The sequence below is a fragment of the Helianthus annuus genome, chromosome 1 (genome assembly GCF_002127325.2).
Source record: "Helianthus annuus cultivar XRQ/B chromosome 1, HanXRQr2.0-SUNRISE, whole genome shotgun sequence".
In the NCBI taxonomy this organism is placed as follows: Eukaryota; Viridiplantae; Streptophyta; class Magnoliopsida; order Asterales; family Asteraceae; genus Helianthus; species Helianthus annuus.
The window spans coordinates 69,408,357-69,435,994 of NC_035433.2; the positions used below are offsets into that span (position 1 = coordinate 69,408,357).

A 27,638-nucleotide genomic window follows, 5' to 3' on the forward strand; every position below is an offset into this window, starting at 1 on the left:
AATTTCATTTATTAAAATTGCAAAGTTTCATACATTGTCATAAAAAGGAAATAACAAACATTAAACATAGTTTATTTCAAAGGTGGGTTTCTAGGCCATCCTATTTATTTCTTCAAATCTTGACTTCCTCATCCTGCAGTATGCATTTAAAATAAAGTCAACAAAACATGTTGGCGAGTACACAAGTTTGAATATAGTATAATATGTTTGAAATAGTTTAACATGCTCAAATCCACGTGACTACATGAGTTCATATTAACAGTTATACTCGTAACGATGATATCTATGTGTTCAAACCAAAGTTTAACGCAATTAACATAGCCTAACCCTAGAAGGGTGGTAAATGAGTAACATAGAATAAACCTAACAATACCCATAATATTATGGGAGGGGCGTTTCTCAACCTACAGCGCTGCCATTGTTAGGGGAGGCTTGCAAAGTTAATGAACACACAGTCATAAATGTTTAACAGTAGCATAACATGATTAACATGAGTCAAATAGATTCACATGAAATGTGGATTGAGGGTGCAAAAATGTTTAACATAGTGTGTTTGATATAGAAATGCATACAGCACCCAAAATGTGATAAAATAGAAAATGGGTCATGTATACTCACATTTATTGCGTTGCGCTTTCTTGGAAAAGATTAAAACAAGAGATTGCCCAAGAGTATGTGCACAAGAGATTTACCCTATTAATTTGAGGATTCGTTAAATATTGAGAATTTATTTAAATAATAAGGCATGTATAGAATAATATTAACATTTTTAAAATAATAATCATATGTCTCATTTTTATATTTTGCATTTAATGAAATAAAAGTCAAATTATTTATAATTAAGTGAATAATAATACTGATTTTTTATATATTATTAAAATAATAATTTTGATATATATATAAAATAATAATTCTGATTTTTATTTAAGATAAAATTCCGATTTTAAATAAAATAATAAATCTGAATAATTAAAGAATAATAATTCAAATTCAAATAATAATTTAAATAAAAATTCTGTTATTTAATAATTAAATAATAAATCTGATTATTACATATAAATAATAATAATTCTAATAGTAAATCTGTTTATTATATAATAATTTAAATAAAATAGTAAATCTGATAATAATATTAAATTAAATTCTGATTATTTTGTTATAAAAATTCTGATTTATATTAATTCTGAAAATAATTCTGATTATTTTGTTATAAAAATTCTGATTTATATAATAATTCTGAGAATCTAAAAATAAATCTGATATTTTTTTTAGAATAATAATTTCTGATTTAATAAAATAATAATCCTGATTATTATGTAAAATAGGAAACAGGAATTAATATTTTTGTTATAAAAATTCAGATTCAAAAATATTAATAAATCTGTTTTATAATATTTCTGATATTATTAATATCTAATAATAATAATAATAATATTAATAATAATAATAATAATGGCAATAATAATAATAATATTAATAATAATAATAATAATAACACAGAAACGGAAACGGGAAGGAAAGAACGAATCGGTACCGGTCGGGTTGCAGACGGCGGCAGACGGCGGTGGGTGGTGGTTTCCGGTGGTTCGCAGCGGCGAAGGTGGTGATCGGTGGTTCTCCGGCGAAGGTGAACGAAGACTCGAATCGGTTGCGGTTTGTTTCGGTTTGTTTCGGGTGTGAAGGAACGATCATGAAGGGTTGTTCGGGTTTATATAGTGAATGAAGGGTGTCGGTTACGAACATGAAGGGACTTCGAGATTTCCGGCCATTAATTCAATCGGAGAAGATGATCAGTTTGGCGGTTATATTTGAATTCAGCGCTTAGTTAGATGTTAAATATAATTCGAGTTCAAGATATGCCGGATGTGGCATGCCCGGCCGAGTGGTTGAGTTGTTGTTTGTTATCCGAGACGTCCCGAGTTCGATCCTTGTTCCACGCGGTTCAAACCCCTTTTTTATTAACAGTTAGTCTGACTAACTGGGTTAGTCACTAACTGAGTTTTCTAACTCAGTTAGTGCTGCCCTTTGATAAAATTAACCCAGTTAGCTGATTTAACTGGGTTTTCACTAACTGAGTTAGTTTAACTAACCAAAATAATCAAAAATCATTATAAATTCAGTTTAAAATATTTATTTATTTAGTTTTAATTATTAGTTTACTTATTTAAAATATTAATAAAATATTATAAAAATTTATTTAACCCAAGTTTTGATATTTTTACCGAATTAACGTATAAATTCCCGGTTTTGTATGGTTTAGGGTAATCTCTTGGCAATGATGAATTTGAGAGCTGAGATTAAGATGTATTTTCACTGTTTTTACGTGTTTAACATAGTTTGACATGTTTTTAATTGTTTTGACGATACATAATATCCAAACACAAATATGAATAAAATAATGCACTTTCATTATGATTTCAAGTCTCGAGTACAATTTGGGAATAAAACCAAATACCACAAAGGTAAAACTTACAAAAATAGAAAGTACAAGTAGACTTGCCAAAAATGGAAAGATTGAAAATACGAGGTGTCACACATTGGCTATCCCTTGAGCAACAATGTTCTCGATATCTTGCCTAGTCATATACTGATTTTCCTGATTTTGCTCAAATTGATTTACTTCATTAACTGGTTCATTATTAGCGTTTTCCATCTGCTAATGAGTATTGATATGAATTATTAGTATCTAGTTATTGATAACAAAGTAAGCACACATAAACACATAAATTCTTACAACACATATCTATACCCAAAATTGTCGATGCCTCGCTTCTATTTTGTTTTTATAGCTTATATATGCTTCCATGCACTCTGTTTATCTTACAATGTTTTATTTCCCATTTTACAGAGTCAGATTTTACTACTACTGTACAGACATACTTTCCAACCCCCTATCTTTTGGTCCACTGGCAGTTTCAGTAGCGACGCTCCCTCTCGTCGTATTTCCAGGAGATTTGTTCTCCCATTTCCCGGATCCTATTCCCTGTACCTATCAATTCTTCACCAAACTGTCGAAGTTCGGCTAGGTTTTCATAGCTCATTGGCGGATTGGGGATAGGTTCTGGATCAAACTGTGGGAGGAAGGAATAAGGACTGTTTATCATGTTTTGGAATTGCCAGTCATTTGTCCACCATTCTTCCATTTGGCCTAAAGGTCGTGTGTGGATTAGTGGTTCTGGAATAGCTGGTTCTAGGTTTATTGGGAGTTGGGCTGTGGCAGGGTAAGAGTAGAGATTATTGTTGACAGGTTCTATGACATCACAATTTGACAGTAGACGGTCTATTTCGTCTTGAAATGTGATCTCCTCGGGTTGTTTAGAGCTCTCTCCGATCTCGATTCCCTTTTGCTTAATATCTTCCCTTATTTCTATCTCTGCTGGTTTGGAACTCTCTCCGGTCTCTATTTCTTTTCCTTTGCTCACATGGTTTTCTATTTTAGGAAGTTTCCTAGTGGCTGGCTTTCTTCTGCGCACTTTCCTCCATCCTACATATCTTCTTCTCTTTTTAGGTTTTGCTTTTTCCAGCGGTGGAGCTTGGAATTCCAGAGGTTCCTCTATATCAGCAACATATCCAGTAAAGTCATGGGAGACTTCAATTGGTACTGGGTAGAGGTTGAGATTCTGGAAGGCTTCAGATAGCTCACTCATGCTGTGTAGCATATATGCAAAATGCACAAAAATGCTAAGTTAAAACTTTGGAACAAAGTTTAACAAATAAACATTGAAGTTTTATTGCACACTACTTTGTACAAAGGATAACAGGAAAGAAAACACACTCGGATTTATTTATTTACTGGGTAGTAATTTTTCTACTAGACCAGGCTTATTGATAATTTAGAGGTTTGTATTTTCTGCTACGGTAGCTAGCATATAAAGATTTGCCCATTTTTTATCTAATTGGTCTTCCCAAGGTGGATTATTGCCTAATTCCTGGACTTCTGGATTAAACCTCACTTTCTTGGCTTGGGTTTTCTTTTTCTCTTGACCCTTTCTAAGAATCGAATTTCTTTTCTCTAGGGTAAGAGGATTTTCATAGTTTGCCTTACGGACAAAAATCCCTTCTTCTAATTTAACTGGATATTTAGAGGAAGAGGTTCCCTTTTCTTTAGGTGTACTATCTAATTTGTGGTAGATAGCGGAAAGCATTTGTTTACCCATACTGTAATTTTAACAAATAAATTAATTAATAAAACATATATTCACAGAAGAGCAATCAGAATTCCTAAGTAATTTCTAATTACTTTAATAGACTTAAAACAGTGAGCTTAAATCAGTAAGCTTAAAACAGTGGCTCTGATACCACCTTTTCCCTGTCACGGCCCCCGACCCGGTTTGACCCGTTTCAGGTGCCGCGGGATAGGAATCCTGTGGTATTTCAATTTAGGTGACAGCGGAAGACTTTTTAAAATAGGATCTATCAATATTTCAAACTGCCCGTTTTTAGGGATAAAATCCCATAATTTACAATAAGCTGATTTCACTGGGAAATCTTTATTTCTCAAAACATGTTTCTTTATTTATTTACACTGAGCCACTTTTCTAAGCTGGTAGTGCTTCACGGCACTTTTCTTTGCTCACAGTAGATCACCTGAAACATGTTTGAAAAAGGTTTTGTCAGCGGGGAAATACTGAGTGAATCATTCATTTTACTAAAACGACACATTTGTTATAATTCACAGTATTAAGAGCGATTACAATGTCTCTAATATCAAACCAACTACCCACGGTACTTTATCACTCGACCCACTGGCCCACCTGTCCAGTGGTGTCTGTGATTATGGTCATATCACCCATTGGCTGCCCCAATGTTGAAGATTATCAAGTAATGTATACAAAACCCCACATACCGGCTGTAACTTGGTGATTACAAAGACTTAATCCCTGTAATTATAACTTTGAAAATAATTTGGAGTTTTGTAAAACAGTTGATAAAAAGAGAATGACTCACATTGCAGATTTAACGAGCAGAGTATAAGCTTTACTGATTAGCCTTCTAACCTAATTTAAATAACAATGCACACACAAACGGGGTTAGTAACTAATTCAGCAGTTACGTCAATTCACGAGATTAAACCCTCACAACGATTAACAAAGTGCAATACTTAACAATTCAGCGGATTCACAACGAATGACAGAGTGTAGTCCGAATTCGAACAGCACTCAAACATTCAAGTCGAAATCACGATGAATAACAAAGTATGAACTCAATTTGAGCGGCACTTAAACAATCGTTGGATAGTTATAATCGATCGGACGTTGAATCGTAATAGCGATCGAGTTATTACCCTGATTGCGGCAGCGTTTCGAGATTAGTGTGTGTTGTGAACGATTTCTGCTATAACTCAGTGCATAATGTGAATTTGGACGTCGAAGTAACAGAAAATTTCAAGTGCCACTGCCCTCTATTTATATCTGAAAAATGTACTCCTTCGCGCCACGCGAAAGAGACATGTGTACCCGTCGCGTGGCGCGACGGGTCTACTTTCTAGCCTAGGTTGTTTCGTGTCCTAAATAGCCTTGGTGAGTCAGTGTGTCAAACGAATTTTACTTCTACAGCAAGAATTCAAGATAATTATCAGCTAGGGTTTACCCCCCTGAGTTTTTGGGGCCCTGATCCTGATTCCGATTGTTATGAAAATTTTAGGGTTTATGCAGGATTGCTTGGGTTTCTCAATTAGGGTTTCTTTAGTAGATAATTAATCTACTAAGTATTAATTTTAGTGTGAGTTGTTACATGTGACGTCAGAATTGCAACGGATAGTTCGATTACAACGGCTATATATCCGTTAGTTAGTTGCGGATAAGATCAGTAAAATATAACTCGCTCGTTTTACAAATTACTCCTTATATTTTGGGGGCAATTGTTAGGGGAGGATTTTCTAATAGCCCGTGATCCTCACTTGTTATCCTATTAGTGATCCTTACTTCTGTGACAGATAGTGATCCTCAGAAGTGTTTCAGGATCAGGATCATGGATCACCCTAAGGATCCTTATACTAACGATTGTTCTCTTTGAATTTCGTATTGTTTTGCAGGAGTAACAAGTTGGACCTGGTCTAGGCAACGTTACTAAGGAATATTCCACGGCTATTTCGCACACGTTTGACTGGAAATGGACGTTGTGGAGAACGTGGGAGCATGGCACGAATTTCGGATAGTTTGTTAGGCTAGTTAACTTCTATTGTTAAAGGGGTAACGAGCTAGCTTTTAGAACACTTAGCTAATTTCAGCTACACACACTCGTACAACTGCACTCTCAAGCATACAGCAAAACACTTAACAGTTTCCACACATTCTTGCACGTTACACCATAGTGATCCTTGTACCTAGTTCGTTACTATCCGAAGTTGTAAACATTTGTTGGTTAATTTGAACTTGGTGATCGGTAGTTTCCATCACCCGAGGTTTTTTATGTCGGAGATCATTCATTGATCAAGGGCTTTTTCCTCGTATAAATCTTTGTGTCAATTGTGCAAATTACATCTAAGTGATCCTTATCATTGTTCCTCATTTCAAGCATCATACCCCGTAACAAAGAGTTTGGTTGCATTATCCTCATCAGATTTTTGACCAAAACAGTAAATAGTTTAATTTGATCCAAACGACACTCATTGTAGTCTATTATTATGTAAGTGTGTGATTCATAGTGTCATTGAGTCTGATTTTGTATGTTGTTAGTTATTTCGTTTGAATGTTGTGTTATTTGTTTCATGGACTTAAACATTTGATTGGTTGATGTTATTGATTTTTAGGAATGATTACGACATGCTTGTGTTTTTGTTAATTTCATGAGTTAGTGTTAAATAGCTTAGCAATGGTGCATTTATCATCATATTTTGAGTCATCTATAAGTTGCAACACATTATAATATTTAGATAAAGAATGTTGGAAATTTTAGTGAAAATGGGTTTTTCACTAAATATTTTGGACATCAATAATATTTATATATGTGTTGTATAAATATTTATTTATGAGTTTGTGTTCAAACTATGTCCAAATAGAGCTAAGATGAATGAGATATCGAAGCTTGAAGTTGTATGTTTGGAACAAACAAAGATGAGAAAAATGGATTAAGTTTTGTCAACTTGTCCCACATATGTGGGATGACAAAACTTGAAGTGGTTTATAAGGAGGAGCACTCCTTGTACATTGTTTCCTTAAAGGCAAACACTAGTGGGGACCTTAAAGGGTGCGCCGCACCCTTCCTCACACATGAACGCGCGTGACGTGGACCACGGGCGCAATGTGGCGCATTTGGAACTTCGCACACCGCCTTTGTATTTTTGCCCGTGAGCGTGTGGTCAGATATGGCGGGTCCGCTTATGGCGCACCCTTGGGTGGCGTAGGCGGATGCCATGACATGTCGCATGTCAATACGGCGCAAGCTCTTTAGGCACATGGCACACATCATTGGCGCACCAGTGGGTGACTTGGGCGGATGATTGGCGCAGGCCTCTCAGGTGTGCGACGGGTAGTGAAGTGGCACACGAGCATGGACTGGCGGATCAGTTCTTGCGCGCGCATAGGTTACAGTAGTAACTAGGCGCACTGGTCTGCATACCATGCGCATGCGCGGGTTCCATGCAATGTGGCACACGGACTGAAGAGCCACTTTAGGCGGGCGTGCATGTCTGCAACAGTAACAGAGCAAATGGCTGGACCTGGTCAAACTAGTTGTTACAACCCGTTTAATGCGTGTCATGATGAATATGGCCGTTTTTTACTAACCACTTAAGTCCATTTAATTAGAGGTTAAAGCTATATTCATTATCTTGTTTATTACAAGATTAATATTATAGTTATGACAAGATTAATGACTATTTTTATTACTAGTTTTTGTGAGGTTAAAACTATGGGTGTATATATATGAACTTGGTGGTTCATATTAAATACGAAATAAGAAAATAGGCATTCTCTTTAGTCTCGATGTTTCATTGAGAGGAGTACTCTCAAATTTATACAACTTCATCTTGTTCCAAATTTTATAAACACCAAATTATGCTCGGTACAATCTTGGGCGTGAGTGTCATCTCCGGCAATACAACTACTGCTTCGGTTGTTGTATCCTGGAAACAGACCGTCTGAGAGGAGGCGTGGAATCTGTTTTAAGGGCCCCGTGTCAAACACGATCCTCAACCAAAACCGTCAACGACGGTTTGTTCATTGTTGCAGCGGAGATTCGTACAAGACGGTTCGGTTGAAGTTTTTCCAAAGATGGTGGCTTGAATCAAGATTGGTACAATTATTTTGTATTTTATATTCGTTTATTTAGTTTTGGTAACCGGTATTGTACTAGTCCAATTTCCCACAAATAACGAGAGTCTCATTATTATATATTTTGTAATATATTTTAAGAAAAAGTGAACCTAGTTCCTACAATCTTAAAACAGACTTTCGTGAAGATTGTTGCTACAATCTTAAATCCCTTCTCTACGAGGATTTAGGTTCACGAAAGTTAAAATATTAATGGGATTTTTTGTTAAAATCTTGTAAATATTTTTTGGGGAAATATATATGTAGTACAAACGAGTCGGATTAATTTTATGATTGGAGTACAATCTTTAATCCGAATACCGTGTTACAAAACGAACGTTTTGATTCAAGTTTTGGAGTTCATGGGTTTTTGTTCGTGTTTAGATAAACCGAACCATATACAAAATAATATGTATTTCAATAGATTTTTGAAATACTAAATTTTCTAATAAGCGTATTAGAAAATTTTATTTTGTAACCCCTTCAAATGTGTTTATAACGTTTAATTTCGTAATAATAAGCTTTTAGTAACCATAATTGACATATTATTGTTGGTTTTAAACGTATTAAAATATATTTATTTTCTAATGAGCATATTAGAAAGTAATTATTATATAAAATAACTAGTTTTAATTTCTTCTAACGAGCGTGTAAGAAACGTTGTTGAAAGAATAACAAGTTTAAAACTTTTTATATCTCTAACGAGCGTGTTAGAATTTTATAGAATAATAAGTTTTAATATCATCCTTTATATCTAATGAGCGTGTTAGATACGATGATTGTGTAAAACTAACTTGTTAAAACACGATTAGATTTTCTAACGTGCATGTTAGAAAAGATTATTATTTCAAATAATTACCAACGAGCGTGTTGGAGACAATTATTTTGGATAATAAACCTTGTAACGCTTCGTCTAAATTATTAAATTTCTAACGAGCGAGTTAGAAACGGATTTCTTCCACATACGTTTAAACAGTTTTATTTGTTTACTTCTAATGAGCGTATTAGAAATAGTTTATATTTTTTTATAAACTTCGAAACAAATTTTGTAATCGATTATTTTTAACGAGCGTGTTAGAAACGATTTAAAGAGTTTGATAGTTGTTTATTTTCTAACGAGCGTGTTAGAAATGATTTAACGACTTTGTCAATTGTTTATTTCTAACAAGCGGGTTAGAAAACGTTTATTTTATATAAACCAAAAACTGCTTATTGCAATAAATAATCGTCTAATTTTCTAATGGGCGTATTAGAATTAGTTTATCTTATAACCAAATATTTTAACCATTTGCAATCGTTAATTTCTAACGAGCGGGTTAGAACCGGGTTAACTATGATAAACTATTTAACATGATTTGTAATCGTTTATATATATATATATTTTCTAACGAGCATGTTAGAAAAGGTATATGTTTATTTCTAACGAGCGTGTTAGAAAACGTTCATTTAAATAAACCAAAAGTGAATAAATGTATTCGTTTTATTTCTAATGAGCGCGTTAGAAGCGGTTTACTTTATAAAACCGAATATTTTGAATGTTTGTTAAACATTTAAATTCTAATTAGCATATTAGAATTGGTTATCATACAAACCACTCATTTTAACGATTGGTAATTGTTATTATCTAACAGCGGTTAGAAATGGTTTGAATATGATAAAGCAACTATTAAAACGATGTGTATTCGTTTTATTTTTTTCAAATGAGCGAGTTTGAAACTGTTTTATTAAATAAACTATTATAAGGTTTATTGTATTGATTTGTAATCAAAACATAAAAAATATATAGTTTATTTTTAAAACACTTGCAAAAACGAGAAATGTTTTGAACGAATAAAACATGTCTTTGCGAATTACAAGTGATGAAACAATGGTTAACCGGGCAGGGTTAACACACTGGTCTCGTCAAGAAGGGTTAATCCCTTCCTCTCGGAGATCGCTGGCTGGGTCACCGGTGGATGATCTCCTGCACAAGGAAACAAGCCGTGACTCGTAACAAGGAGGATGGGGTGGGGGGTGCTCCTTGTTACCACTCTCCGGCGTGAGAATCAGTAGTTTGCTTGGGAAGCAAAGCAAGATAGTAGTAGTAGTGAGAGAGTTGTGAAGAGATACCTCAAACCTGGTTTGGGTCGGTATTTATAGCCGAGGAGTGAAGGAGGAGATTGATGGATGGGCTGACGACGAGCTGCACCGTTGCAGGTGTGTCAGTCTCGCCGGCCGTGGGGGTTACGCCACGTCAGCCCATTGCTTTAATAGCTCTGACAGGGGACTGTCGCCGGCGCCACTTGCCTGGTGGTGTCAGCCACTTGCATGGCGTGTCAGTCCACTTGTTGGATATGCAGGGTGCGGTGCGAGCCGCATCGCTGCACGCGGTAACGCCTGAAGTTACCGCGTCTCCTACTTGTGATCAAGAAACACGCGAGATGCGGTGTTGGCCGCATCATCGTATGTGGAGACTATTTGCTCGCTTCCCTTGTCGTGACGAAAATGGTCATATGATGCGGTGCCAGCCGCATCGATATGTTCATCTTCTTTTGTACTTAGGTCAAGCTATTCATCTTCGGACCGAATGGGTTCGAAGGATGTGACCGCATGGGTGCGGTTTGCTTACTGGTAGGGGTTTGTTTGATGCGGGTAATGGTCGTTTTGGGACCATACCCCTTCAAGTCCCCCCAGTCTAGTGTTGCTACCTTGTGCAAGTTGCACGTGGGAGGAACACTGGACTTATGGTGTAGGAAGGTAGTTTGGCAGTCTGGAGAAAATTCTAGGCCAGATCAAGGTGGTGATCTGGTAAAAAATCCGGCGATGCCTCTTCCGTACCGGTGAAGGGGTTTCGCTTGATGCGGAATTCTCAGCCGTTGCATGTCATCAGGTGGGTTGCCACCTGTTGTTGTGTTGAAGGCCTGTTAGGGACCTTCATAGTAATGCTGCACAAACTTCGAACCAACCTCTGGGATGGTGGTTCGAAGGTTTGCACATGTTTCGAACCTCTTGGAGGTGGTTTCTTCTTCGAACCATTTGCCAGAATGGTGCACGAAGAAGAAAAGAAAAGCTTTTAAACCAACCTTTGCGGTCGGGTTTGAAGGTTTTGGATGTTGTGTTAGAACTTTGCTCAAGTTCTATGTTCAGCATCCTATGATGAGATGACCATCCCTTTTTTGTGGGGTGTTCGTGTTCATCTTGATAGCTCTCAAGTAACCGTACGTTCTTTGCGGTTACCTCGTTGCGTCATTGTTGGCCCTGTTTGGTCGAACAATGTGGATCTAAACTATGGGTAAATAAACATGGTCATAGGCAAGGGGATGCCCATCGTTGTTTATTCCATGCGATCCATTGGTAGGTAAACAAAGTCCTAAGCAGACTTGTTACCGCGGTCCGTTGGCAGGTAAACAAAGTCATAGGCAGACTTGTTACCGCTGTTCGGACACTTGTTGCTTGATAAGTGCTTGTTTAGAGCACGTATCTGCGTTCTTTCTGGAGCCACTTTCCTTCACGCTCCAATACCGAGTTTATAACGAGGTAGCCTCGTTCGGTGATGTGGAGTGAGCTTTGCTCTTCCGTAGCAACCACTCTGCGGAAGCTATGATTATGTCTGTAGCTCTTCATGGGTGTCTGCGATGTTGCAGTCCCATTTTCGCTCAAAGTGTGCTTGTTGCACGGATGTAACTCTTGAAGATTCAGGAGTCAGGGCTGCTGATGTGCGGGCGCGTAGATTCCGTTCCTTCTTTTTTCTGAAGAAGTTGTTCATGCACCCTCTGTGGTTGTAAACCGGACAGGAGGGATTTGAAGCTTGAAGAAAATGAAGGCAATGCGCTTTGCCTGTTCCTGAGATGCGGTTCAGTCCAAAGAACAACACTGGTTCTGAGCATCTGACACATCTGAATGGGTTCATGTGTGTCACTTCCGCATATTTCACGTGTGCTCGTGAGTGATGCGGAAAAGGTAATATATCCCTTTATAGTATAGATAGATATATTTCTACCTATTTTTTTATATAGGTAGAAATATATCTATCTATACTATAAAGGGATATATTACCTTTTCCGCATCACTCACGAGCACACGTGAAATATGCGGAAGTGACACACATGAACCCATTCAGATGTGTCAGATGCTCAGAACCAGTGTTGTTCTTTGGACTGAACCGCATCTCAGGAACAGGCAAAGCGCATTGCCTTCATTTTCTTCAAGCTTCAAATCCCTCCTGTCCGGTTTACAACCACAGAGGGTGCATGAACAACTTCTTCAGAAAAAAGAAGGAACGGAATCTACGCGCCCGCACATCAGCAGCCCTGACTCCTGAATCTTCAAGAGTTACATCCGTGCAACAAGCACACTTTGAGCGAAAATGGGACTGCAACATCGCAGACACCCATGAAGAGCTACAGACATAATCATAGCTTCCGCAGAGTGGTTGCTACGGAAGAGCAAAGCTCACTCCACATCACCGAACGAGGCTACCTCGTTATAAACTCGGTATTGGAGCGTGAAGGAAAGTGGCTCCAGAAAGAACGCAGATACGTGCTCTAAACAAGCACTTATCAAGCAGCAAGTGTCCGAACAGCGGTAACAAGTCTGCCTATGACTTTGTTTACCTGCCAACGGACCGCGGTAACAAGTCTGCTTAGGACTTTGTTTACCTACCAATGGATCGCATGGAATAAACAACGATGGGCATCCCCTTGCCTATGACCATGTTTATTTACCCATAGTTTAGATCCACATTGTTCGACCAAACAGGGCCAACAATGACGCAACGAGGTAACCGCAAAGAACGTACGGTTACTTGAGAGCTATCAAGATGAACACGAACACCCCACAAAAAAGGGATGGTCATCTCATCATAGGATGCTGAACATAGAACTTGAGCAAAGTTCTAACACAACATCCAAAACCTTCAAACCCGACCGCAAAGGTTGGTTTAAAAGCTTTTCTTTTCTTCTTCGTGCACCATTCTGGCAAATGGTTCGAAGAAGAAAGCACCTCCAAGAGGTTCGAAACATGTGCAAACCTTCGAACCACCATCCCAGAGGTTGGTTCGAAGTTTGTGCAGCATTACTATGAAGGTCCCTAACAGGCCTTCAACACAACAACAGGTGGCAACCCACCTGATGACATGCAACGGCTGAGAATTCCGCATCAAGCGAAACCCCTTCACCGGTACGGAAGAGGCATCGCCGGATTTTTTACCAGATCACCACCTTGATCTGGCCTAGAATTTTCTCCAGACTGCCAAACTACCTTCCTACACCATAAGTCCAGTGTTCCTCCCATGTGCAACTTGCACAAGGTAGCAACACTAGACTGGGGGGACTTGAAGGGGTATGGTCCCAAAACAACCATTACCCGCATCAAACAAACCCCTACCAGTAAGCAAACCGCACCCATGCGGTCACATCCTTCGAACCCATTCGGTCCGAAGATGAATAGCTTGACCTAAGTACAAAAGAAGATGAACATATCGATGCGGCTGGCACCGCATCATATGACCATTTTCGTCACGACAAGGGAAGCGAGCAAATAGTCTCCACATACGATGATGCGGCCAACACCGCATCTCGCGTGTTTCTTGATCACAAGTAGGAGACGCGGTAACTTCAGGCGTTACCGCGTGCAGCGATGCGGCTCGCACCGCACCCTGCATATCCAACAAGTGGACTGACACGCCATGCAAGTGGCTGACACCACCAGGCAAGTGGCGCCGGCGACAGTCCCCTGTCAGAGCTATTAAAGCAATGGGCTGACGTGGCGTAACCCCCACGGCCGGTGAGACTGACACACCTGCAACGGTGCAGCTCGTCGTCAGCCCATCCATCAATCTCCTCCTTCACTCCTCGGCTATAAATACCGACCCCAAACCAGGTTTGAGGTATCTCTTCACAACTCTCTCACTACTACTACTATCTTGCTTTGCTTCCCAAGCAAACTACTGATTCTCACGCCGGAGAGTGGTAACAAGGAGCACCCCCCACCCCATCCTCCTTGTTACGAGTCACGGCTTGTTTCCTTGTGCAGGAGATCATCCACCGGTGACCCAGCCAGCGATCTCCGAGAGGAAGGGATTAACCCTTCTTGACGAGACTAGTGTGTTAACCCTGCCCGGCTAACCATTGTATAGATAGATACAATAGGTAGAAATATATCTATCTATACTATAAAGGGATACTGATGAAACAATGGTTAACCGGGCAGGGTTAACACACTGGTCTCGTCAAGAAGGGTTAATCCCTTCCTCTCGGAGATCGCTGGCTGGGTCACCGGTGGATGATCTCCTGCACAAGGAAACAAGCCGTGACTCGTAACAAGGAGGATGGGGTGGGGGTGCTCCTTGTTACCACTCTCCGGCGTGAGAATCAGTAGTTTGCTTGGGAAGCAAAGCAAGATAGTAGTAGTAGTGAGAGAGTTGTGAAGAGATACCTCAAACCTGGTTTGGGGTCGGTATTTATAGCCGAGGAGTGAAGGAGGAGATTGATGGATGGGCTGACGACGAGCTGCACCGTTGCAGGTGTGTCAGTCTCGCCGGCCGTGGGGGTTACGCCACGTCAGCCCATTGCTTTAATAGCTCTGACAGGGGACTGTCGCCGGCGCCACTTGCCTGGTGGTGTCAGCCACTTGCATGGCGTGTCAGTCCACTTGTTGGATATGCAGGGTGCGGTGCGAGCCGCATCGCTGCACGCGGTAACGCCTGAAGTTACCGCGTCTCCTACTTGTGATCAAGAAACACGCGAGATGCGGTGTTGGCCGCATCATCGTATGTGGAGACTATTTGCTCGCTTCCCTTGTCGTGACGAAAATGGTCATATGATGCGGTGCCAGCCGCATCGATATGTTCATCTTCTTTTGTACTTAGGTCAAGCTATTCATCTTCGGACCGAATGGGTTCGAAGGATGTGACCGCATGGGTGCGGTTTGCTTACTGGTAGGGGTTTGTTTGATGCGGGTAATGGTCGTTTTGGGACCATACCCCTTCAAGTCTCCCCAGTCTAGTGTTGCTACCTTGTGCAAGTTGCACGTGGGAGGAACACTGGACTTATGGTGTAGGAAGGTAGTTTGGCAGTCTGGAGAAAATTCTAGGCCAGATCAAGGTGGTGATCTGGTAAAAAATCCGGCGATGCCTCTTCCGTACCGGTGAAGGGGTTTCGCTTGATGCGGAATTCTCAGCCGTTGCATGTCATCAGGTGGGTTGCCACCTGTTGTTGTGTTGAAGGCCTGTTAGGGACCTTCATAGTAATGCTGCACAAACTTCGAACCAATCTCTGGGATGGTGGTTCGAAGGTTTGCACATGTTTCGAACCTCTTGGAGGTGGTTTCTTCTTCGAACCATTTGCCAGAATGGTGCACGAAGAAGAAAAGAAAAGCTTTTAAACCAACCTTTGCGGTCGGGTTTGAAGGTTTTGGATGTTGTGTTAGAACTTTGCTCAAGTTCTATGTTCAGCATCCTATGATGAGATGACCATCCCTTTTTTGTGGGGTGTTCGTGTTCATCTTGATAGCTCTCAAGTAACCGTACGTTCTTTGCGGTTACCTCGTTGCGTCATTGTTGGCCCTGTTTGGTCGAACAATGTGGATCTAAACTATGGGTAAATAAACATGGTCATAGGCAAGGGGATGCCCATCGTTGTTTATTCCATGCGATCCATTGGTAGGTAAACAAAGTCCTAAGCAGACTTGTTACCGCGGTCCGTTGGCAGGTAAACAAAGTCATAGGCAGACTTGTTACCGCTGTTCGGACACTTGTTGCTTGATAAGTGCTTGTTTAGAGCACGTATCTGCGTTCTTTCTGGAGCCACTTTCCTTCACGCTCCAATACCGAGTTTATAACGAGGTAGCCTCGTTCGGTGATGTGGAGTGAGCTTTGCTCTTCCGTAGCAACCACTCTGCGGAAGCTATGATTATGTCTGTAGCTCTTCATGGGTGTCTGCGATGTTGCAGTCCCATTTTCGCTCAAAGTGTGCTTGTTGCACGGATGTAACTCTTGAAGATTCAGGAGTCAGGGCTGCTGATGTGCGGGCGCGTAGATTCCGTTCCTTCTTTTTTCTGAAGAAGTTGTTCATGCACCCTCTGTGGTTGTAAACCGGACAGGAGGGATTTGAAGCTTGAAGAAAATGAAGGCAATGCGCTTTGCCTGTTCCTGAGATGCGGTTCAGTCCAAAGAACAACACTGGTTCTGAGCATCTGACACATCTGAATGGGTTCATGTGTGTCACTTCCGCATATTTCACGTGTGCTCGTGAGTGATGCGGAAAAGGTAATATATTTCTACCTATGTTTCATCATTGGCGCCCACCGCTACTCTTAGCACTTTTTAATCCATCCCTCTCCCTCTCAAGATCATGACTGATAACCAAAACACCAATGCGGATAATCCAAATCCCCCGGTCCCAACAGGGGTCCACCCTTCGACCCCCCAACCCGGACACATTGGCACGTCCACCCAAAGGATCCCATCCTTTGCGTTCGGACACGATTTATCACAGGCCCCAACTGTGCTCCCACCAGGCGTAGACTTACACTCCTGGTACCAACAGCAGACTGACCTGCTGGTAGCGGCTTACAACCGCGCTTGTACGGAAGCAAACGTACAAGCTAGGCCTACTCCAATACAACACACACCTGCCAACCGTATACTCCAATACGATGGCAGGTTACACTCACGTCCGGCTTCCAGAAGCCGACATGACGACCGTGGATCATCTTACTGTTCGGTCAATACACTCAACGAGGATACTTCCTCATATGAGTCCCGCTCCAGAGGGCCAGTGCATACCCGCCTGGGCCCCTATGGCGAAGATAGGAGGCGGTCAGCCTCCAGGCGCGGCCCAGGCATCCAGAGCCGGCTGGGCCCGCAACCTTACACGGAAGGGTACGGTCATACCGACCCTGACGATCAAACCTACCGTGGGGAGTCTCACGACACCAGCAGCAGACCGGGGGGACGCAACTATGTTCCTCCCAGTCACCCCCGCACTACATACCTCAGGGCGGCAAAGCGCCCTGTGCACGAACCATACAGGCCAAGGGCCGCGGCCGAAAATTCAAAATTCGTCCCGCACATCGCCAACGCCGATATCACCACGACAAAATTCCCAGTCAACATTGGGAAATACAGTGGCTCGACCGACCCGGACGACCACATGAACATCTTCACAGGCGCAGGCGTCAATGGCAGGTGGGACGAACCCACCTGGTGCAATTTTTTCCCCCAGACCCTCATCGGTCTGGCGAGGGCATGGTTTGATTCTTTGCCAGTGGGATCACTGGATTCTTTCGAGGACTTGCGCGCCAAGTTCCTCGCCCATTTTAGCCAGCAGCGACGCCACGAACGCGATTCGTTGGACGTCATGAACATCTGGCGAAGGGATGACGAATCGCTCGAGGCATTCGTCATCCGTTACAATAAAGAATGCCTAGAGATAGGCGACGTGGCGGACCAAATGGCGCGAAACCATTTTATTCGGGCCGTCAAAGACAGAGAGATGATCATGACCATCTCTGGCAAGGAGGGTTTGCCTAAAAAATGGGAGGATGTTATGACCGCAGTCAAGACATATGCCCAGACACAGCGGTCGCTCGAACCGCACGTCAAAAAGGCAAAACCCCAAGGGGAAACATCCCACCAAGGGTCCAAACGTAACAACAAACGAAACCGGGATGCAGGCAATCGGGATATTACTAAACCGTATTTCCCGCAACCCAACACGTTTGACCCACAATGCTACAACCCTGCCCGAGACACTCGGGCACTAAGAAAAGAATCTCGGGACCGCAAATGGACCGAGATCAACCAGTCGCCAAGAGAGGTCCTCCTCGCAGACCCACAATTCTTGCGACCGGCCCAACCAATGAAGTCCAAGAAAAGTCAGGACCTCACACTATACTGTGAGTACCACAAGGACTCGGGCCACACCACCAACAACTGCATCAGTCTCCGGCTGGAGATTGAGCGGGCGTTGAAAGAGGGGAAACTGCAACACCTTTTGCCAGGTGGACAAAAGCCCACCAAGCATATCACCCCTCACAACGAAGGTACCTCCTCCGGAAAGAAAGCCATGTACGTGGCTTCCACCCACATGATCTACGGAGGCAAGGGTAGGCCGCGCAAAGCGGCACGAAGACCGGACAATGATTGGAAAGACGAGCAAGTCGTCTTCCCAAAAGTCCGAGGCGGACCGCGTGATAGACGCGCCGTCGTCATTTCAGGCCAGCTGGCCCATTACTGCACCGAGCGTCTGTTCATCGACCCGGGCAGTACATCCGATATAATCTACGAGCAATGCTTCAATCAATTTGACCAAGAGGACAAAGATCGGTTGCAAGCCGTAGATTACCCGCTGGCCGGATTCGCAGGGGAAACAGTCTTTCCCCTAGGTCAAATTACATTTCCCGTGCGTCTTACCAATGGTAAACACACGCGAACAGAGGAGGTAAACTTCATGGTTTTACCCCACACCTCCAATTATGACGTCCTCCTTGGGAGAGAATCCCAAGGAGATTTCAATATGATCACATCCGTCCCCCACTCCGCGGTTGGTTTCCCAACCGCATCGGGGGTTGCAATCATCTACGCCCGCAAGGACGTCATGATGACGGACGAAGCACGTCCGACAAAGGTCGCAAGGCCCACCCCCGTCGGCCAACCGGAAAAATGGGTTCTCAACCCAACGCATCCGGAACAGAAGGTCACATTGGGTCACGCCTTATCCTCGACCACCAGAGCGCACCTGAAGCAGCTCCTCTTCAGGAACCAAGACATCTTCGCGTGGACTCCCGCAGACATGACAGGGGTCCCACGCGAAATAGCGCAGCACTATTTGAATACCAAACCAGGTATCAAGCCAGTGATCCAAGGCCAACGCCACCTTGGGTCAGCTAAAAATCAGGCGATGCAAGAGCAGATCGAATAACTGCTCTCCGCAGGTATACTGCGGGAAGTCAAGTACCAGACTTGGTTATCCAACCCTGTCATGGTAGAAAAACCATCCGGGGGCTGGCGCATGTGCGTCGATTACAAGGACCTTAACAAGGCCTGCCCCAAGGATTGCTACGCGCTTCCAGAAATCGACGAAAAGGTCGATAACCTCGCACCATTTAGGTGGAAGTGTTTCCTCGATTGCTACAAAGGGTACCACCAGGTACAAATGGCACTTGAGGATGAAGACAAAACGGCATTCCGGACCCCAACCGGAAATTACTGCTATACAAAAATGCCGTTTGGGTTGCGCAACGCGGGCTCAACCTACCAAAAACTGATGAACGACACTTTCCGCGGTCAAATAAGCAAAAGTGTCGAAATCTATATGGACGACCTGGTCGTCATGAGCATGGAGGAAGATACCATGCTCACCGATATAGAAAGAACATTCCAAACTCTGCGAAGCGTCAACATGAAGCTCAATCCAGGGAAATGCTCGTTTGGAATGGAAGAAGGCAAATTCCTTGGGTTCATCGTCACCAAAGATGGATTCAAGGTAAACCCGGAAAAAGTACAGGCGATCGAGCGCATGCCATCGCCTGCATCGATGAAAGATATGCAACGCCTGGCCGGAAGGCTGGCGGCACTCAACAGGTTCTTGGCTAACCACGCAGCCAAGTCATACCCTTTCATCAAGACCCTGCGAAGCTGTTCAAAGAAAGAACAATTCCAGTGGACCACAGAGGCTGAAAAGGCCTTCCGGGAAATGAAGGAGTGTTTGATACAACTCCCAACACTAACCGCACCATGCAAAGATGAGCCACTCATCTTATACCTATCCGCTGCAGACAACGCAGTGGGCGCGGTATTAATAGTGGAACGAGCGGGGGTTCAAACACCCATCTATTATATCAGCAAAATGCTCAACGACCCGGAGACGAGATACTCAATAATGGAAAAATTGGTACTGGTACATGCTTCAAGACGGTTACGACGCTACTTCGTAAACCACATCATCACAGTGCTAACCAATTACAGGATCGGCCCGATCCTGTCCAAACCCGACATCTCTGGGAGATTAGCAAAATGGGCAATTGAGCTGGGCGCACATACGATACATTACAAACCGCGCCCTGCCATCAAAGGCCAAATCTTAGCTGATTTCGCCGCTGAAGTACCAGCGGATCGCATCCAAGAATGCGAAGAATCCCAAAATCCTGCGCCCCCACCGCCCTCCTCAGAAGTATGGGCACTATTTACCGATGGTGCATCCAACGAGGAAGGCGCGGGCGCAGGATTTTGGGATGCACTATCAAAGCTTGCATCCACCAGCTTCCAACACCTGGCAAAGGAGGTACGTATCGAGATTTTGCAAAATCCTTCGGTTCCTCTACGCCAGGTCAGTGTCATCCAATACGGAACAACGTCATGGATGACACCAATTATCGCATACCTTCAGTCAGGTGTGACTCCCGAGAGCAAAACAGAGGTACGTAAGTTGCAATACAAAGCGTGCCACTATCAAATGGGAGACGGTATCTTATACCGAAAGTCATACCTCGGACCGCTCCTCCGATGCGTTAATCCACAAGATGCCACATACCTCATCCGAGAGATACATGAGGGTATATGTGGCATACATGCTGGACCACGCACGGTCGTGGCAAAAATCATGAATGCCGGGTATTACTGGCCCGGCATGCACCTGGACGCCGTCAAAGAATTACGCAAATGCATGGACTGCCAGCGCCATGCTCCAAAAACTTTGCGACCAAAGAACAATCTGGTCCCCGTCACTACTGCATGGCCTTTTCAAAAATGGGCAATCGACGTAGTGGGACCATTCCCGGACGCACCAGGTGCAGTTAAATTTATCATAGTGGCGGTTGATTACTTCACAAAATGGGTAGAGGCGAAACCACTCGCTTCCACCACTGCTATGATAACAAGAAAGTTCATTTGGGAGCACATCATCTGCCGTTTCGGTTTACCAATGTACATTGTTACCGACAACGGCACCAACTTCGCTGCCGACGAATTCCAAAAATGGCTAGAAGAGCTGAACATCAAACACATATTCTCGTCAGTCGCACACCCGCAAGGGAACGGCCAAGTCGAGAGTATAAATAAAGGCCTAGTCGAAGGAATCAAAGCACGATTGGGAACAGCCAGGCGTGGCTGGGTCGATGAACTCCCAAGCATCTTATGGGCTCACCGCACTAGCCCAAAAACAAGCAATGGGGAAACACCTTTCAGCCTCGTCTACGGGTCTGAAGCGGTGATACCCGCGGAAATGGGCCTCCCATCTCCTAGAATGTTGGCTATCGAAAAGCTAGACAACAACAGGGAACGTAGGATCGATTTGGACCTCCTAGAAGAAAGGCGCGAGAACGCCGCCATCAACGAGGCCAAATACAAATCCAAACTGGAAAAGTATTACAACGCGCGAGTCCGCGTTTGTACTTTCAATCCAGGGGACTACGTCCTACGTGACAACGAGGCATCTAACGCCGAGCGCCCAGGAAAACTTGCCCCCAAGTGGGAAGGACCCTACCTCATCAGCGAGGTCTTAGGGAAGGGCGCATACAGGTTACAAACACTAGAGGGCGAACCTATCGCCAGAACATGGAACGCACAACAGCTTAGACGCTGCTATATGTAAGCTATGTTCTTACACTCCCCATGTAACCTATCGGACCGCAGGTCATGTGCAAATAAATAAACAAGTCGTTTTATACATTATTGTTTGTTTACTACTATTACAAATGCGTGTTTCCACTTCACGGTATCCAAAAAACAGATTGGCAAAATCTTCATTTACGATACCTATACAAAGTGGTAGCCACACGCAACTATTGTAATAGGCCAACACAAGGCAGAAAAGACTTAAGTGCTATCCAACCGGATAAACATATTTCTTACCTAATACAATTCCTGAGCCCAGAAAGGCAAACAATGGAATTGACACATGCTCATACCACGATAGTATAGAGTATACTCAACCCCATTCACAATGGGTAGAGACCCGCATGCATACGTTTCAAACATACAGGAACTGACAATACTTGTATAATGGAACAAAACACCTTATATTCAAAAAATTCAGGCACCAACATGATGCTTACACAGATTTACATAAGGTTTCCTATTCTATACAAGAGGACAGCAAAAAAGGGGCACACCGGCCAACCTAAACCCTACTTTGTACCACTGGTCCCCGCATCACCTCTAGCGTTACCAGCAGCGTCGTCCTCTTCCACATCCGGATACAGCATCCGCAAGCGGTCTACATAGTCCGCGGCATCCAAACAACTGTCCAATTCCTGTATACAAGCAAGGGACGTGTCATAGAAGGAGGCCTCGGCTGCTTTCAGGTGCGACTCGGTATCCACGCCACGGAACCCCGATCGCTCATCCGTATGACTACCCTTGGTAATCACGTTCAGATGGCTAATGCAGCGGTTGTACCCTGCCTTAAAGCCGGCATCCCGAGCGCGATCCCGGACCAGATTCAAACCAGCAGCAGTCTCAGGGGCATTCATAATCGCCTCGACAATCTGCAAATTCAAACCAACACGTAAGTCCCATGTGTTAGTCTACAGAAAGCTAAAACACGAAGATACTTACGCGCGAAATACCGCATGACCGCATCCATTCACGGTCAGCCTCCAACTGATTAAGGGAGGACACCAAGGCATCCTTGGCCTCCACAGCGGAGTCAGCACGTTCCTCCGCAGCAGACACGCGGGCAGTAAGATCTGTAACCGCGACCTCCCGGGCTTGAACATCAGCCTGTCAGCAATAGCAAGCAGTTCACAAGGGTAAACATTTACGAACCATCGATGAAATATCAAGCACAGTTAAAGAGACATACCTGCAAGCTGGTAACGACTTGGTCTAAACGGAGGCGCTCCACATTTGCCTCCTCAAGGGCCTTCGCAGCACGAGCCCCGGCCTCTTTGGCCTCTTCAAGCGCCTTCAGGGCCTCGTCCTTCGCCTGCAGCGCTTTAGCCGATGCGGCCTCAGCCGCAGCTTTTTCATTGCCCAAGGCAACATTTGCCGCCTTGGCGTTTGCTAGCTCCTGCCGAGTATGAAACAGAAGATTGTTCTGCTTAGCCCAAGATTCGTTCCACTTCTTGCGCTCGTTGGATGAAATTTCCTCCCAACGCTTACGCTCATCAGCAAGGAGTTTAGCAAGGGTACGCACCTGTTTCAGTTGGGCAGTGGCAGCCCACTCAGCGGTCTGTTTCTGCTTCTCAAAAGCAGCTTTATCTTTTTCCAGCTGCTCTGCACCCGCACGAGCAGCTTGGACCAGCTTTTCCGTCTCCGCCCGCAGGCGGACAGCCTCTTCTTCACGGCGGCTCAGAACTTTATAGTCTTCCAACATGGCATTCGCCACAATGGAAGTCCCTACCAACATGGTCGAGAGCTGGTTTATACGCAGCTCCCGCGGTGCGGCACGAGCCCGCTCAACTTCAAAGGGGGTCCCCAGACCGCCCAAGATCTCCCTGCAGGCCGCAGGATCGTTAGCAATATCATCCCCCTGCAATACAGTCCAGGGGGGTCGATGGTACACCATACTGCGATCCTGGGAGTAGGTGCGGTAGTAATACTCCAATTCAGACTCCCCAGGCTGAATTGGAGGCCCGTCATACCCCGCACCACCGGCCGACGAGCTGGTACCCTTATCAACCACAGACTTCTGCGGCCCAGCATCATGCTGCCGCGCTTCAGCGCCAGTTTTTTGCGGTTCAGCATCAGAATGTTGCTTCCCAGTAGCAGTGAACCGCAAACTCAAATCGTCTCCCTCATTGGGAGAGATCAGGTTGTTGGACGAGTCGACAGTATCAAATATCTGGGCCGCAGCATTCTCTGCGGTACCCTCCTTCTGCACGGTTGACTCAGGTACCACCTTGACGGGAGGTGTCGACGGCACCTCCGTTCCACCCGCACCCATGGCACGCGGAGGGGACTCCGGAGCATCGAAGATAGAAAAATCTTCATCTTGACGCTCTGCAAAAAAATCAAATAAGCTATCAGAACTAGTTACACAACAGTTAAGACTAGATAGCCTACACTTACCAACGACAACCGCAGGTTTTTTCTGCGCCGGAGCAGACCTTTTGGTTACTAGTCTCTGACGTTTGGTTTCAACACCACCAGCAGCTTTCTGCTCTGGCCTCCTCTTCTCACCAAGCACAGGGGGACCCGCAGCTGTCCCTCCCGCAGCCGCCTCTTCTGCCTGCTTCTTCGCAGCACCAGAACGTGACTCCGCGGCTGTACTCAAACCCTCAAGGGTATCAGATACTATCACATAATCCTTGTGTCGACGAAAAGAGGAATGAGAGATACCTGCTGCCTGCGGCACCAGATGAGGCACAGTAGTGACCTCCTTTATCTTCTTTTGGCGAAAGCGCACGCCCTTCACAGTTTGCCTCTTTGGCACACCTTTCGCTTCAGGGTCCCCCAAGGCCCCAAGATCACCTGCATGGAATCAATACGTCAATAACACAACATGATCAACACAAGTAGCAAAGCTTCGATAGTATACCTTTGCCTACTGGCAACTCAACTGCCAGTGCAGCCGCAGTAGGCACCCGGAAGTTACTACGGATGATAGTGTTGTGATCCTGTTCACCATCCGCACAAACTACGGTCTCAACCGTACCCTCGAAATCCGGAGCAAACATCCTCCATGCGGGAGCATCTTCTGATAGTAGACACAAAAGTCAGTAACACACGTAAGGATAAAGAACGTAAAGAAACAAAAAGTACGTACCACCGCTCTTTTCCCGCACCACGGGTTTCGAGTTCTTGCCCCTCCTCAACATCATACGCAACAGCCATAGTTGCGTGTTGGTCAACTTCACAGACTCAATAGTCTGCAGCTGCGGGAACCATTGCACTGATTTCAAACTGGGCATCGCAATGGTCTCTGCTATGATCGTCTCGGTCACATTCCGAAACGTCATATCCACAGCAAGGGCAGCAGACTTGATATAGAAGAACTTCTTCTTCCACATCGTCATCCCCTTAGGGGGAGTCATCAGCTTCGGGGTACCGTCTCGTTGACGGAAAGAAAAGAACCCCATGAACACCGTCATCTGATAAAACCGTCGGAAATCTCCGACGGTAGGCTCTATGCCAAGAGCACGAAAGGTAAACTCAAAATTACGAATCCTAATCATCCCAAATGGACTCACTTGAGAAATGTGGACCTTGTACCACTCCAAGATATCCACAACAAACACCGTCAACGGTAATCGGAGGTTACAATCTCCGAAGAAATCGGACCACATGGTCACATAACCGGCCGGAGCGTCGGCACCAGTATCACCCTCTGATGGGTACCGAGCCCCATACTCCGAGGGCATTTGGACCTCAAGCATAAGGCGATCAAAGCTTTTTCTGGTCCACTTCAGCGCCGGTAATCCACCACCGGCAGCCCCCTCTTCTTCTTCTTCGGCCACTAAAGGCTGTTCAGGGTTTTCACCCTCCACATTATGTGGACTAGATGGTTCAGCCATCAAAAATATCAAAGAAACAGAAGATGGTGAACAGAAACACTAGAAACCTCACCGGAATTTCAGAAAAAATCGTCGGAGAAGACAGATGACAACTTTCTCTCAAACGGCAAATTTTTTGAATTTTCGACCAAGTGAGAGGAAACCACGAACGGTTTTCCCCTTATATACCCATCGCAATTAATGCGGAGGGAGAAAGCAAATCATCACGTTCAAAAAGAGCGTATCCTGCAACAACACGTGTCGAGCGCCGTTTTAGCTGACGGTTATCACGCGCGCGTGGCCGCCCACGCGCCTGACAAAGAAGACGTTTACACTCCCTGCTACAGTGCATTTAATGCCTCGGGCAGTGTAAGTGTCCTTTCATTTCAGCACATGCAGAAACGTCTCACCAACTTCTACCAACTCACACGAGCGATCAAGCCACGTAGGCAAGAAAAAGCGACAACATTATCCATACAAACCATAAGCGGCATGCGGTTTCTCTGGTTTACCGCACCATAACCCATACCGCATGTCGTTTTTTTATATACCCTAAAAAATAGGTAGAAATATATCTATCTATACTATAAAGGGATATATTACCTTTTCCGCATCACTCACGAGCACACGTGAAATATGCGGAAGTGACACACATGAACCCATTCAGATGTGTCAGATGCTCAGAACCAGTGTTGTTCTTTGGACTGAACCGCATCTCAGGAACAGGCAAAGCGCATTGCCTTCATTTTCTTCAAGCTTCAAATCCCTCCTGTCCGGTTTACAACCACAGAGGGTGCATGAACAACTTCTTCAGAAAAAAGAAGGAACGGAATCTACGCGCCCGCACATCAGCAGCCCTGACTCCTGAATCTTCAAGAGTTACATCCGTGCAACAAGCACACTTTGAGCGAAAATGGGACTGCAACATCGCAGACACCCATGAAGAGCTACAGACATAATCATAGCTTCCGCAGAGTGGTTGCTACGGAAGAGCAAAGCTCACTCCACATCACCGAACGAGGCTACCTCGTTATAAACTCGGTATTGGAGCGTGAAGGAAAGTGGCTCCAGAAAGAACGCAGATACGTGCTCTAAACAAGCACTTATCAAGCAGCAAGTGTCCGAACAGCGGTAACAAGTCTGCCTATGACTTTGTTTACCTGCCAACGGACCGCGGTAACAAGTCTGCTTAGGACTTTGTTTACCTACCAATGGATCGCATGGAATAAACAACGATGGGCATCCCCTTGCCTATGACCATGTTTATTTACCCATAGTTTAGATCCACATTGTTCGACCAAACAGGGCCAACAATGACGCAACGAGGTAACCGCAAAGAACGTACGGTTACTTGAGAGCTATCAAGATGAACACGAACACCCCACAAAAAAGGGATGGTCATCTCATCATAGGATGCTGAACATAGAACTTGAGCAAAGTTGTAACACAACATCCAAAACCTTCAAACCCGACCGCAAAGGTTGGTTTAAAAGCTTTTCTTTTCTTCTTCGTGCACCATTCTGGCAAATGGTTCGAAGAAGAAACCACCTCCAAGAGGTTCGAAACATGTGCAAACCTTCGAACCACCATCCCAGAGGTTGGTTCGAAGTTTGTGCAGCATTACTATGAAGGTCCCTAACAGGCCTTCAACACAACAACAGGTGGCAACCCACCTGATGACATGCAACGGCTGAGAATTCCGCATCAAGCGAAACCCCTTCACCGGTACGGAAGAGGCATCGCCGGATTTTTTACCAGATCACCACCTTGATCTGGCCTAGAATTTTCTCCAGACTGCCAAACTACCTTCCTACACCATAAGTCCAGTGTTCCTCCCACGTGCAACTTGCACAAGGTAGCAACACTAGACTGGGGGGACTTGAAGGGGTATGGTCCCAAAACGACCATTACCCGCATCAAACAAACCCCTACCAGTAAGCAAACCGCACCCATGCGGTCACATCCTTCGAA

At 44.2% G+C, this 27,638-nt stretch overlaps 1 protein-coding gene across 1 annotated transcript; it reads right to left on the reverse strand.

The window, feature by feature from the left end:
• Positions 1 to 24,291: 24,291 nt before the first annotated feature.
• On the reverse strand, positions 24,292 to 25,324 carry LOC118490333. Its single transcript, XM_035987888.1, has 4 exons — positions 24,941 to 25,324; positions 24,713 to 24,871; positions 24,590 to 24,645; positions 24,292 to 24,399 (listed from the first exon to the last, which is right to left on the reverse strand). The coding sequence occupies exons 1-4, from the start codon at positions 25,263 to 25,265 to the stop codon at positions 24,292 to 24,294; spliced, it is 648 nt and encodes a 215-aa protein (XP_035843781.1). The 5' UTR covers positions 25,266 to 25,324.
• Between the last annotated feature and the right edge of the window lie 2,314 nt (positions 25,325 to 27,638).

What these genes read in the sequence shown, in the direction of transcription:
- LOC118490333 (XM_035987888.1), bottom strand. Translation starts at nt 25,265, where the DNA reads ATGACGGTGTTCATGGGGTTCTTTTCTTTCCGTCAACGAGACGGTACC. An exon ending in GGTGCGGGAAAAGAGCGGTG is followed by an intron (nt 24,872 to 24,940) that starts GTACGTACTTTT and finishes GTCTACTATCAG; the next exon opens with AAGATGCTCCCGCATGGAGG. An exon ending in GTGTGCCAAAGAGGCAAACT is followed by an intron (nt 24,400 to 24,589) that starts GTGAAGGGCGTG and finishes AGAAGCAGGCAG; the next exon opens with AAGAGGCGGCTGCGGGAGGG.